This window comes from Eupeodes corollae, chromosome 2 (assembly GCF_945859685.1).
Source record: "Eupeodes corollae chromosome 2, idEupCoro1.1, whole genome shotgun sequence".
NCBI lineage: Eukaryota > Metazoa > Arthropoda > Insecta > Diptera > Syrphidae > Eupeodes > Eupeodes corollae.
Genome location: NC_079148.1, coordinates 98,224,661 through 98,237,311, shown reverse-complemented (window position 1 = coordinate 98,237,311; position 12,651 = coordinate 98,224,661). Strand labels below are relative to the sequence as shown.

Sequence of the window (12,651 nt, the reverse complement as noted above, 5' to 3'; positions counted from 1 at the left end):
CTGTCTCAATGGAACGGACCATTCGTTCCCAAGCACCTTCCATATGAGGACTTGCCGGTGGTATGATCTCCCATCTGGTACTCTGTATTGTAAATTCAGTTTGGATTCCGTTAAAATTGATTTGGTCATGTGCTTCTAGCAGTTCTTTTTCTACTGCTTTGGTCCCGTTGTCACTATAAAATTGCAGTGGACAACCTCGCCGAGCTATGAAATTTCTGATAAACATAACGCAGGAATTCATTGTCAAACTGTGGGCCACTTCAGTATGGACTGCGCAACAAGTCAGGCACGTAAATACCGTTGAGTATCGCCTCTGTGTTTGTCTACCAATCGTTATCAAAGATGGTCCAAAAAATCAACACCGACGTATGAAAATGATCTGGTGTATGGAGAGAGCCGTTCTGCCGGTAGAGATCCCATTTCTGGAGGCTTTGGAATTGCTATACGTATTTTGCTCATTTGACACTTGCCACGCACGGTTCGGTGAAGAGTTAGCAGCCCTGATATGTTGAAACCCTGAAATATTTCATTTATAACCGTTTCATGGTTTACATGTTTTAACTTTCTTTGATACCTGTAGACTGTTAGTCTAGTTACATAGTGGGATTTTGGTATTATTATTGGATTCTTACGGGTATCGGGTATGTTAAGCATTACATCTAAAAACTACTTTTTAGTAAAACCAGAAGCGTGTGTTACGTGATTTTAGAAATTCGATAGACAAAACATGCTCCACCAGCCATTTTAATAGTCAACGCACTCGGCCTAGTCTCAATATAGTAAAATGAGCCATCTTCCTTTACACGAGTAAATTAAAACATTATACTTTTACATTTGAAATGTTTATTTTCTTAATTGAAATTTATAGGATATTTTTAAATAACTTTTTGATTTCTAGACAAAGAACTTGTAGTATGTACCAACAACTAAAACGTTTCGTAGGATTCTAATTTAATTTTGTTTGTATAAAAGTTAGAATGATGATTAATGTTTGTATTCGAATATGTGCAATGTTTACGAATAATCTTATATTTTCTTTTCAGAATGATGCCATCCAATACATAACAACAAATGATACGACTGCTTCTACATTGTGTCTTAATACAATTGGACAAAATCAAACATCGATAAGTCCCTATCTGTATCACCATTCAAACTTTTCTACAATCCCAGAGGAATCCCAACTACATGAAAGTTCTGATAAAGGTACTAATTTTACTAATGTACAAATACTTTTATTTACAAAGCATTAGCATTACCATCAGCATCGGCATCTGATAGGAGGTATATAATTAATTAAAGATTCACTGTGATATGTTTCTATTTCTGTTTAACAAAACATTAAGGAAATGAAATTGGGTGATTCAATAAAATGGATTTTCATATGAGTGGGCAAAAATAGCAAACTTAATACAACAATCAATATAAATTTGGGAATTGATGATTTTGTTTATGTTCATTATTAATTACATATCAAATAACATTTTTATTCATTGTTGAAAATTATCTCAAAAATATTATTTGATTTCATCATTTCTTTTGGGAATAGTCCTCTCTAATGGAATTATTATTATAATTCATGTTCATCTGTATTTTAACTATTTCTGAGATAAGCTTTTAAATATCACCGTGTACTTGCTGATGGTTTGAGCATAGCACTATTATTTTATTCTTGGAAATACTGTAGCTATTAATACTTTTAAACAATTTTATTTCTATTTATTTCAGATGAACTAACATCACCTTTGGATGAAAACTGCACAAATCAATGTTGTGCTGTTAGGAAATCATCATTCATTCCAGAAATAATAATGGAAAATTATTAAATAAAATTTATTTCAATATTTTTTATTTGATTTAAAAGTTTTATAACATTTTTATCATAACATATTTCGAGATTGTAATTAATTTAGTTTATTCAATTTGAATTTTTTTCTTACTAATATCCTTTTTTATATAAAAAAAAATTAAAACAAAATTAAATAAAAATGTGGACCATTTCAATTGAAAGAAAAAAGTACAAAATTATGCAAGTGAATCAGAGTGGTTGGGTTTTTAAAATACATATTTGTTATGATTAATTTGATATAATAAACCATCTTGTCCATCAGCAGGCATTTCTGAATCCTTTTTGTATTTAACCAACGTGATGTGCACAAGTACAAAAATGAAGAAACATTCTTTGTTAAAAATTCAAAACAAATAAAAGAAGAAGAGTGCGTATACGCCCGAGTGCACAATTATGTCTTACTGTCGTTTAAGAGTGAATACAAAATTGTAGAACAGTGGCAGCAGATTGTTTTTTGTTAAGTTGTGTGTTAAAGTAAAATTTTGTTCCTTCTGGGTTGAACTTTTTGAGTTTTCCTCTATTACTGAATGGAAGTTTTTAATAGAATGGGAAATTAAAACTATACGAATAATGGTGGAGATTTTTGAAAAATGTACTTAGTCATACCGTCCGTCCGTGCCTTGCCTTTGTTATCGGTCTGATGGATCTTCACTACATTAATATAAACTTAAAAAAAGGAATACAAAGTAAATTTAATAATAATTTTATTCATCTGATAAAACTGGATAAACTGGTTAGAAGATATTTAGGAATAAAAGTAAGAACTGCTTCTCTTTATGAAAGATTTTCCAGAATTACATCTTAGTCGTTGGACTTTTACCCTCTGGTTAAGTTTACGTCGCTGTACAGTCCGTAGATCACGCAAGGAACTTTTCTTTCGAAGCCACCCAAGATGCTTTCATCCTCTTTTGTCATAGCCCATGCTTCTGCACCGTATAGCAGGACGGGGATGATGAGGGTCTTATATAGCGACACTTTGGTCCCTTGAGAGAGAACTTTAACACTCAATTGCTTTCTAAGCCCAAAGAAACAGTGGTTAGAAAGAGTTATTCTTCGTTTGATCTCAGCACTGATGTTGTTTTCTGCTCCATAGCGGAGCATTGGTAGATAAAGTGCTTTACTTCCTCAAAGTTACTTTTGTCGATGGTGACGTTTTGGCCAAGACGTCAATTTTGTAGGTTCTTTCTTGACGACAGCATGTACTTTGTTTTGCCCTCCGCCTCAATACTCACAGAAGCCCCATTGACATCACGCTGAGTTCTTCCGATTATGTCAATGTCATCAGCATATGCCAGTAATTGGACAGTGCCTCTAGTGTTGACGTGTGAGCTCTGCACCATTCTTTCAAGTACGGTGTTAAAAAAATCGCATGACAGCGCATCATCTTGTCTCAAACCTTTTTTGACATCGAAAGGTTCTGTAAAGTTGTTTCCAACCTTTATGGAACAGCGTGAATTCTACATGGTCATCCACAACCGGACATGGCTCTATATAGCTCATCCCTGTGGATGCTGTCATATGCGGCCTTGAAATCGATGAAAAGATGGTGGGAGTCGATTTGGTGTTCTTGGGTTTTTTCCAGGATCTGCCGTAATGTGAATATTTGATCAACTGTGGACTTTCCTGGTCTAAAACCACACTGTTAAGGACCTATCAGGTTGTTGACGATGGGCTTTAGACGTTCACATATTATGGCAGAGAAGATTTTATAGGCGATGTCAAGTAGACTTATTCCTCTATAGTTGGTGCAGTTTGGAGGGTCTCCTTTTTTCAGGATCGGGCATACAATACTGAGATTCCATTCATCGGGCATGCTTTCTTCCAACCATATCTTACATATAAGTTGGTGCATGCTCCTAACCAACTTTTCTCCAGCTGCTTTAAAGAGCTCGGCATTCAAGCCATCTGCAGCAGCGGATTTATTAGACTTCAGCTTAGATGTGGCAATCTTTACTTCATCTAAGTTGGGAGGACCGTATTGTTGGCTTTCATCGTCTATGTTGAATAAATCAGAGTTTTTGACGCAATATACAATAATCAATCACACTAACGATTCTTTTTTTACTTAAAGTTATCGTCTAGCATTTAAAATTGTTGAGTGCAAGGCTTTTTTCTCACTCCAAAACGTGAAACTATCAATCTTGGCTTGTAAAAGAACGCAATCATGGGTGGACTTTATTATTTCAATAATCTTCATGTCATCAGCAAAAATAAGAACCTTACTTGAGCCCAGACATGACGTTACTTCGTTAATAGACAGGATGAACTAAAAGAGCCAAGATGGCTTTCCTCTGGAATACCAGATTGGGCAACAAACGGTTTTGAAAGATCTGTTTACAAGGTAAGATTTGTTTTATGCGTTTAGACATGTTTGTCAATGTGAGAAGATTTGTAATGGTTGATCTTTTTTATCAAACCATGTTGCGCAAAATTAGATTCTTATTAAAAAATTCTACTCTCTCACAAACAACTTGTTCAAAGAGTTAAGAATTTTCTTACAAAAAATGAGTATTGCTGGTTTAAAATTAGTTTTGACAATAACTTTAAGTTGCCTGTCAGGTTAAACAGGAAATTTAAAAAATATATAAGCTTAGGAAGTAGATTAAGTTACATACATATGTTTGGAAAGTTCATTTATAATAAGATTGCGATATTTAATTGACGCTTTTAAAAAGTAATATGAGTTTGACTAGCAGTAGCCATTAAGAATGTTGAGAAGTTGAGGATGAGAAACCATGCCGCTGCCAAGAAACTTTCTTCTGTATGTATTGAATATACTGGGCAGGTTCCATTAAAGTACATGGTACTTTCCGATTCATCCATATTACATAATGTATATATCACATCTGTATCTCCTTGGAAGGCTCTTTCATTGATATTTAGGAGCCCGCAGAATTGCAGGCATCAAAGTAAACTTGTTTCAATGTGCAGATCATAGTTAGGCGTATTATCGTGCAGTAAAAAGAATCTTTTTATGAAGAAACTCTGCAATTTGTATTTGGTTGTATTTGCGGTATCCCCAAACTTAAGCACAGTACAACATAATAGCTTTTGAGGCGTCATTGTATATTTTGAACTTTGTTGAGTGTTGGACGGTATTGTCTAGCAGCAGTCTTTTGCATTGATCGAATTTTTAGATGCTCCAAATATGTTTGTTAGACATGTTGCAATTAAACAAAACGCCAAGATATTTATATTGAGTAGACACCTTTATTTCAGAATTATTGTAAAACCATTTTTCACACGCTGCACTTCTTTCACCATTGCGAAATATTACCATTTCCGACTTATCAACATTTATTTCAAGATTCCATTGATTGCAATAAGTCTTAAAACCCTCAATTAGCTGTGGCAAATTGGAAGGATTATCTGACAACAGTACAATATAGTCCGCATATAAGAGGGCGTTAATTTGAAGATCGTCTAAAACAATACCGATTGGAAGTTCCGCATAAAGATCATTTAAAAACAGAACGAAAAGAAGAGAGCTTAGCACACATCCTTGACGAACACATTTTTTAGTTATGAAAAAGTCTGACAAACACGAACCATCCCAAACAGCTGCAGTAGTATCCTTACAAAGAGACTTTATAGTAGCCAGTATCTTCGAAAATATTCCCAGAAATAAAATAAAGAATTGTTAAACAAAAAGAAAACACAAAAAAAAACATATCTGTATATAAATCTATAATTTAAAATCAAGATAAATTTTAACTTCGATGTGTTTTCAAAAGCTTCCCCAGATTATTCTGTCCCTGTATGGTTTCGCCACTTTGCAGTACATATAGAGTTTTTCAAATGTTATCTCATTTAAGAGTCTTATCATTTCCTCTTCCGTAGGGTAATTCAAACCAAGGAAGGCTCTCCTACTTTCTACTACCACAGGGAATTTTCCTAAGAAGTGAAAAACATCTTCTCTTTTTCATTCGAACAGTGCACATCGTGGTGAGTTATAGATTTTCTTTGAAACTTATTTCTTTTCGACATTTGTTCAAAACCTTTTACTTCTTATTGATACATTTTTCTTTAAACCGCACATTTTCTAATTTTCCGATGTGATTGTGAGTGAAAACCAATTTGATTTTAAATGGCTCCAAAGCCACAACCTCAACCTAGCAATAGGTTCAGGGGTCTTGAAGATTTTTCTTTATCAGATCCCCCAGATCCCCCTGAAAGACCAAATAAGAGACATAAATCTTCCTCCATAATATTTTCCGAATACCCCGAACTCCCAAAGAAAACAAACTCAAAAAATCCACGTTTTGTGCTTATTTCTTCGAATAATTCCGAAAAACCTTTGGCATCCATTAGCGTCTTTGTTCTAAAAAAAACGATCGACTCTATAAGCACAGAGTATGAAAAAATCTCGCAATTGAAAGATGGCTCAATTCTCATATTGACTAAAAATCAACAAATCGCAGACAAATTCATAAACTCAAATGCTTTGAACAAATTATGTCCAGTGACAATTAAACTTCACCCTAACCTTAATCTCACAAAAGGTGTAGCATATGCCCCTTTCCTTATAAATATACCAGAGACAGAAATTGTCTCTGAGATGAAATGTCAAAAGGTAACCGATGTTTATAAGTTTACAAAAGTATATGATGGCAAAAGAAGACCAACTGGTTTCATGCTTTTTTCTTTTGACCTCTTCCAACTCCCCGACTTTATCGAAGTTGGATGGTATAAAACAAAAGTGACTGAATATATACCAAATCCAATGAGATGCCGTCAATGCCAGCTTCTTGGCCACACCATTAAATGGTGTAAAAAATCACCTTCTTGTGTGAACTGCAATCTCCCTCCACATGAAAACCTTGAATGTACCCGTACCATGTGCGCAAACTGTCAAGGTCCTCATCCAGCCTCATCAACAACCTGCCCCAGATATATACAAAATAAAGATATCCTAACAATAAAAACAAAAACCAAATCTTCTCTAGCTGAAGCTAGACGAATTTACAAAGAAAGAAATCCACTTCAAATAGTCCCTAATTCCAATTTGTACTCAACAAAACTTAAAGAAAACACTAATATGACAGCTCGAAATTCGAAAACTTCCACATCTGTTTCCCAACCGTCTCCCATCCCACCAAACACAGAAAAAACAATAATCAATCTCCAAAATACAAAAACAACAATCGCTATTCCCCCTAACTCAACTAAAAACCACTCACTCAACAACAAAAATTCAAACAACACCAATATCCAATCAATACCAACAAATGAATCAAACTACTCTAAGAGTGGAATTCGCTCTTACTCTTCTCCCATAAACAGTCTTTTTGACAATTTACCAACAACCTCTCACACAGATCAAAATTCATACCCTATTATTCACTCACTCTTAAATTCCTCTGAACCAGAGGATTGTGGTTGTGATCACGATGGCGACGTTTAATTACAACAATAATAACCCTGATTTAGACTCTGCTGACCGAGTCTCGAATCATCATCGCTCTCCCGTGAGCGATGATGCTTCGACATCCGATCAGCAGAGTCTAAGAAATGAACAAAGAAACATTGCCAACACAAATTTCTTAAATCAAAATTCAATAAACAATGTAAATAGATTTAAATACCAAAACCCACCCAGTTTAAAAGTTCTGCAATGGAACCTAAACGGGTATTTTAATAACCTTCATGAACTACATTTACTTATAAACGAACATAAACCTGCAATAATCGCTCTACAAGAAACGCACATAAAAACTCCAGAAACAATAAAACCACCCAAAAATTACACCTCTTATTTTCACCCCAAGTTCAATAATTATGCTAAACAGGGTACTGCATTACTCATACACAACTCGATACCACACAATCAAATTTGTATCAACTCCCTTATATCAGTAGTAGCAGTAGAAGTTCATCTCAGAATCAAAATTACTATAATCTGTATTTATATTCCTCCTAATCAAAGCTTCACAAGCTTTCAACTAGACGGAATTATCCAAAATATAAGCACGCCCATATTAATGATTGGAGATTTTAACGCCTGGAGCCCTCTTTGGGGATCTCCATCACTTAATACTAGAGGAAGAATTGTAGAAAATTTCCTATCTACATCAAATTTGTCTATTTTAAACAACGGCTCCCCGACACATTTTTCTACACATCGAACATTTACACATATAGACCTATCCTTTCTTACCTCCCAAATTACATTAAACGCTTGCTGGGAAACCCTTCCTAACTTACACGGAAGCAATCATTTTCCAATTATGATCAAAATACCAATAGATATCAGACACAAACCTATTAAACTTCAACCCAAATTCAAAACCAACAATGCGAATTGGGAATTATTTAAAAAGAAAAACGATGAATTTTTAACTTCACATCCAATATCCAATAATATTAATAAGGAAGCTGCATTAATCACAAAGTCGATAAGATATGCAGCTCATATGTCTATTCCTCAAACAAAAAATGCACAACACAAAGCCGTATTCCCGTGGTGGACTAAAGAACTTCAAAAACTTCGAACCGAGAAACAAACAGCTTTTCACCTCTTTAAAAGACATCCAACCGATATAAATCTTATCTCATATCGAAAACTTAACGCTCTTTTCCGTAGAACAGCTAGAATCGAAAAGCAAAAATGCTTTGAACTGTTCACGTCCAACATCAACCCGAGCACTTCCACTAAAAAGCTCTGGGGCGATATAAAAACATTGACGGGTAACTTTACACCCCACACAATTAAAACTATATCGGAAGGCTTGCAGATTTTAACCTGTCCTTATCAAATCGCAGAACATTTTGCCAAAACTTGGTCAGATTATTCAAACGACTCTGAATTCCATCCTAATTTTTTAATCAACAAAACTAATACTGCTACTGAGACAAACTACTCACGGCAAATTCCAGATTCCATAACTGAAAGCATTGACCTTCCCATCAATATGATTGAACTGAACTCTAGTTTAGGCTCAACAAAAGGAAACACACCTGGATTTGACAGGATCAACTACCAGATGCTAAAAAATACTTCACTTTCTTTTAAAGAAAGGCTTTTAAATTGTTTTAATGAAGTTTTCACTAAAGGAATCATACCTCAAATCTGGAAGACAGCCACAGTTGTTCCAATTCCTAAACCGAAAAAAGACCCCACCTCAACACAAGGATACCGTCCAATATCCCTTCTGCCCTGCACTGGAAAAATCCTTGAAAAAATAATTGCAAAAAGACTTTCTTGGTTCCTAGAAAAGAAAAATTTTCTTGATGTTAACCAAGTGGCTTTTAAACACAATAAAGATATCATGGACGCATTGCTGCATATCGACGAATATGTTACAACAGCTTTATCAAGCAAAAACCATATCTCGATTCTTTCAATAGATTTTAAAAAAGCTTTCGACCGGATAGGTATCCATATCATTTTAAATAAGCTGGCAAAATGGAAAATCGGTCCTAACATGTTTAAAACTATAAAATCATTTCTAAGCAACCGGCAATTTCGAATAAGAGCAAATGGAGTTTTCTCAAATGTCAAAAAACTGAAAAACTGAATTCCCCAAGGATCCCCGTTATCGGTTATATTGTTTAATGTAGCTTTCAACGACATCTCTGATATCTTAAAAAACATGAATTCTGTAAAATACTCGCTATATGCTGATGATCTTGTACTTTTCACTAAATGTAAGGACCTAGAAATAGTAAAAACATTATTCTTAAATGTTCTCGAAAAAATACACACTTGGTGCAATACGTCAGGTGCTAAGATCTCTTCAGGGAAAAGTACAATATTACATATTTGTAAAAAAACCAGTTGTACAAAAAATATTGATCTTAATTTTAACAATACTAACATAACTAATAATAAGTATCTTAAGATCCTTGGTCTGTATTTTGACTCAAATTATAGTTTTAAAACGCATTGTCTAGAACTTAAGAAAAACCTAGTCACCAGATTAAATATTATAAAAGTACTATCATCTAAAAATAGCTTTTGTCATATAAACTCGCTTATAAATGTAACTAGATCTGTTATCTTATCCAAAATCGATTACGGATTAGTTGTGTATGGCAAATGTTCTAAGTCAAATATGCAAGCAGTCTTATCACCATATCACGCAGCCGCCATAATTAGTCTTAAGGCGTTCAGAACAACACCCATCAAGAACATCCTCACAGAAAGTGGCCTGCCAGCTATCACCCATCGGTTTGAATATTTGACGTCACTTTTAATAGCTAAGATTGCAACATCACAAAATTCACCCATAATATCAGATGTGAACAAAATTTTATCCCGTAAAAAAACGAGCAAACTACCTTCAACGTTATCAAATGCTGTCACCGCCTCTCAAAAAATGAATATATCACTTTCAATCAATGGGCAAGGATTACGATCAATAAAATTTCCTCCATGGTTGATACCACAAGAATCAATTATCACTGAACTCGCTTCATTTCCGAAAAGCACAACAAATCCAACTGTTTATAGACAAATATTCAAGAAAATCCAAGAAGACTACTTCCACTGGAACTTTATCTACACAGATGGATCAAAAAGCGAAAAAGGAACATCATTTGCTGTCGTTAATGATAAGGGAGACGTTCAAGCCAAAGGGTTATTACCTGAATTTGCATCTGTATACACAGCCGAAGCTGTAGCAATCTTACAAGCTGCAAACCAACATCAAGGTAAAAAAACTCTCATTTGTACGGATAGCCTTTCCACAATCAATGCCATTCAAAACATCGACAATAAAAACGCAACCATACAAATTATACGGGACAAGCTTATAGCCAACAAAAGAACCCTCAAAATAGTTTGGGTTCCTGGGCACGCAAAAATCCCAGGTAATGAATTTGCAGACAAAGCAGCACGAATCGCGTCAAGCGAACCTCTTCTTACTTTCTCAGTCAACAACAAAGAAGACATCAAGAAAAGTATACAAAACATTCATCGAAATAAAGTTGAAGTTGAATGGAGTGGATATACTCATCATTATTCAAAAATTAATCCAAGAGGTGCACGCATCATATATCCAACAACTGTATCAAACCGAATGGTGAAATGCTTTCTTCGACTCAGACTTGGACACACTCTGGCTACAAACAGCTATCTAATTAGTAAAGAAACCCAACCGAACTGCAAATTTTGCCATAACAACTCGCCTTTTACAATTCAACATTTTATTTATGATTGCCCAAAAATTAAACAAACTTCAAGAACCTTTTTCAATGACACTAACTTATGTGATATACTATCATCTCCTTCAGAGTTAAACATTAAACATACATATAACCTACTAACTTCTCTTCAACTAGATACATTTATTTAATATTTTTTTTTTTAAACTAGCTGAAAGCCTGGTGGCTATGGCTTTATAATAATTAAGTTAATATGTAATTTATTATATGTTAATTAATAATAAAATAAAATAAAATAAAATAAAATAAAAAAAATAAAAAAATCTTCTCTTTTCCTTCGGTTACATAAACTGCATTGCCCCGGTTAGTCCTCCCTATGCAGGATAAAGTTGAAGTGAAGAAGCTCCCCTCGAAGTCTCAGCATCATATAGAAATTCACACTGTTTTCATCTCTAAACTAGTTATTTGGACCAAGTTTATGACAGAGATGTTTGTAAATTAATCTATGAATTGAATTTGAAGCTTCTTCTATACAGCGACTACGAAGTTTTTCATAACCCTTGCAATTAATTTAAACAGTTTAACCCTGCAGTCCGAAATCCAGATCCGAAATCCAGATCCATTGACATTTCACACCACAAAGCCAGTTCGTGCCATTCTGCGTACCAACTACTTCTTTGATTGATTGCATAGAGGTCTGCTTTCTTTGGTAATCCTCTATTGTGTATTTGCAGAACTTTAATGATGTAGTCTATATTTAGTTTTTAGGTTTTGAAAAAAAAATCGGCAATAGTCCAGTTTCCAGAAAAACCATGTAATTTGGTGTGTTGTAGAGGAGATGAAATATTCTTTAATAAAGAATCATAGCAGTTTTTCCACACTTTCTTACTGTTTGTACCCCCAAAACTGTGCTGCGTAAAGCATAAAAGACCAAGACACTGCTTGAAACACACGAAATTTGCTGCTATGTGCGATGTTCTTGTTTGAGAAACAATTTGCCTAGGAAGTTTCGATTCCCCTTTTTCTTTCATAAGTTTTTCACTAAGATTGTTTATAAAACACACTCCTAGCTTATTGAATTCTCTCACCACCTCAATCCAGTTTGAATCGTTGCTCCATCTTTCATTTGAGCAATTTCTTCCACCTCCGTTCTTGAATATCAATATTTAAGATTTACTTAAATTGACCTTGAGATAACACGTTACACAGTACTTATGCTGATGGAACTGGTTTATCATTAGTTGAGTTGCAGTGATTGGGGTAAATTAGAAAACAGCACAATGTCATCGGCATAGAAAAGTGCTTCGATCAAATTCCACTCCTCCACCAATATTGTAGGTAAGGTCATCCGCAAAGAGCGCAAATAAAAGAGGACTCAACACACATACCTGCCGTACGCCTGTTTTAGTCTGAAGCCATTCAGCGACTTCTTCCCCACTCAAAACCGTATCATTTAAATACTAAGAGGAATTTACGGAATTTCCTGGACATGCCTAGTCCATAAGGTTTGTGTAAGAGCGCATTTCTGTCCACAGCATCAAACGCTGCTTTCAAATCCACGACGAAACAGTAAAGTTTCATTTTATTTCTAAGGAAGTTCTCGGCAATGCTTTTAAGGGCAAACATTTGGTCGACCGTGGAGTAACCGGCTCTGAAACCGACTTGAAACTCCTTCAATTAAGCATTATGTGTAATCT

At 34.7% G+C, this 12,651-nt stretch overlaps 1 protein-coding gene across 1 annotated transcript in view; it reads left to right on the top strand.

Annotated features, from left to right (window-relative positions):
- LOC129946115 (uncharacterized) overlaps positions 1-2,310 on the top strand; it is a 54,399-nt gene extending 52,089 nt beyond the window's left edge. The window contains exons 6-7 of the mRNA XM_056056156.1: positions 1,044-1,206; positions 1,729-2,310. Of these exons, the coding sequence (XP_055912131.1) occupies positions 1,044-1,206; positions 1,729-1,826 (261 nt within the window). The 3' untranslated portion in view covers positions 1,827-2,310. The remainder of the gene's footprint in view (positions 1-1,043; positions 1,207-1,728) is intronic.
- The last annotated feature ends 10,341 nt before the right edge of the window (positions 2,311-12,651 follow it).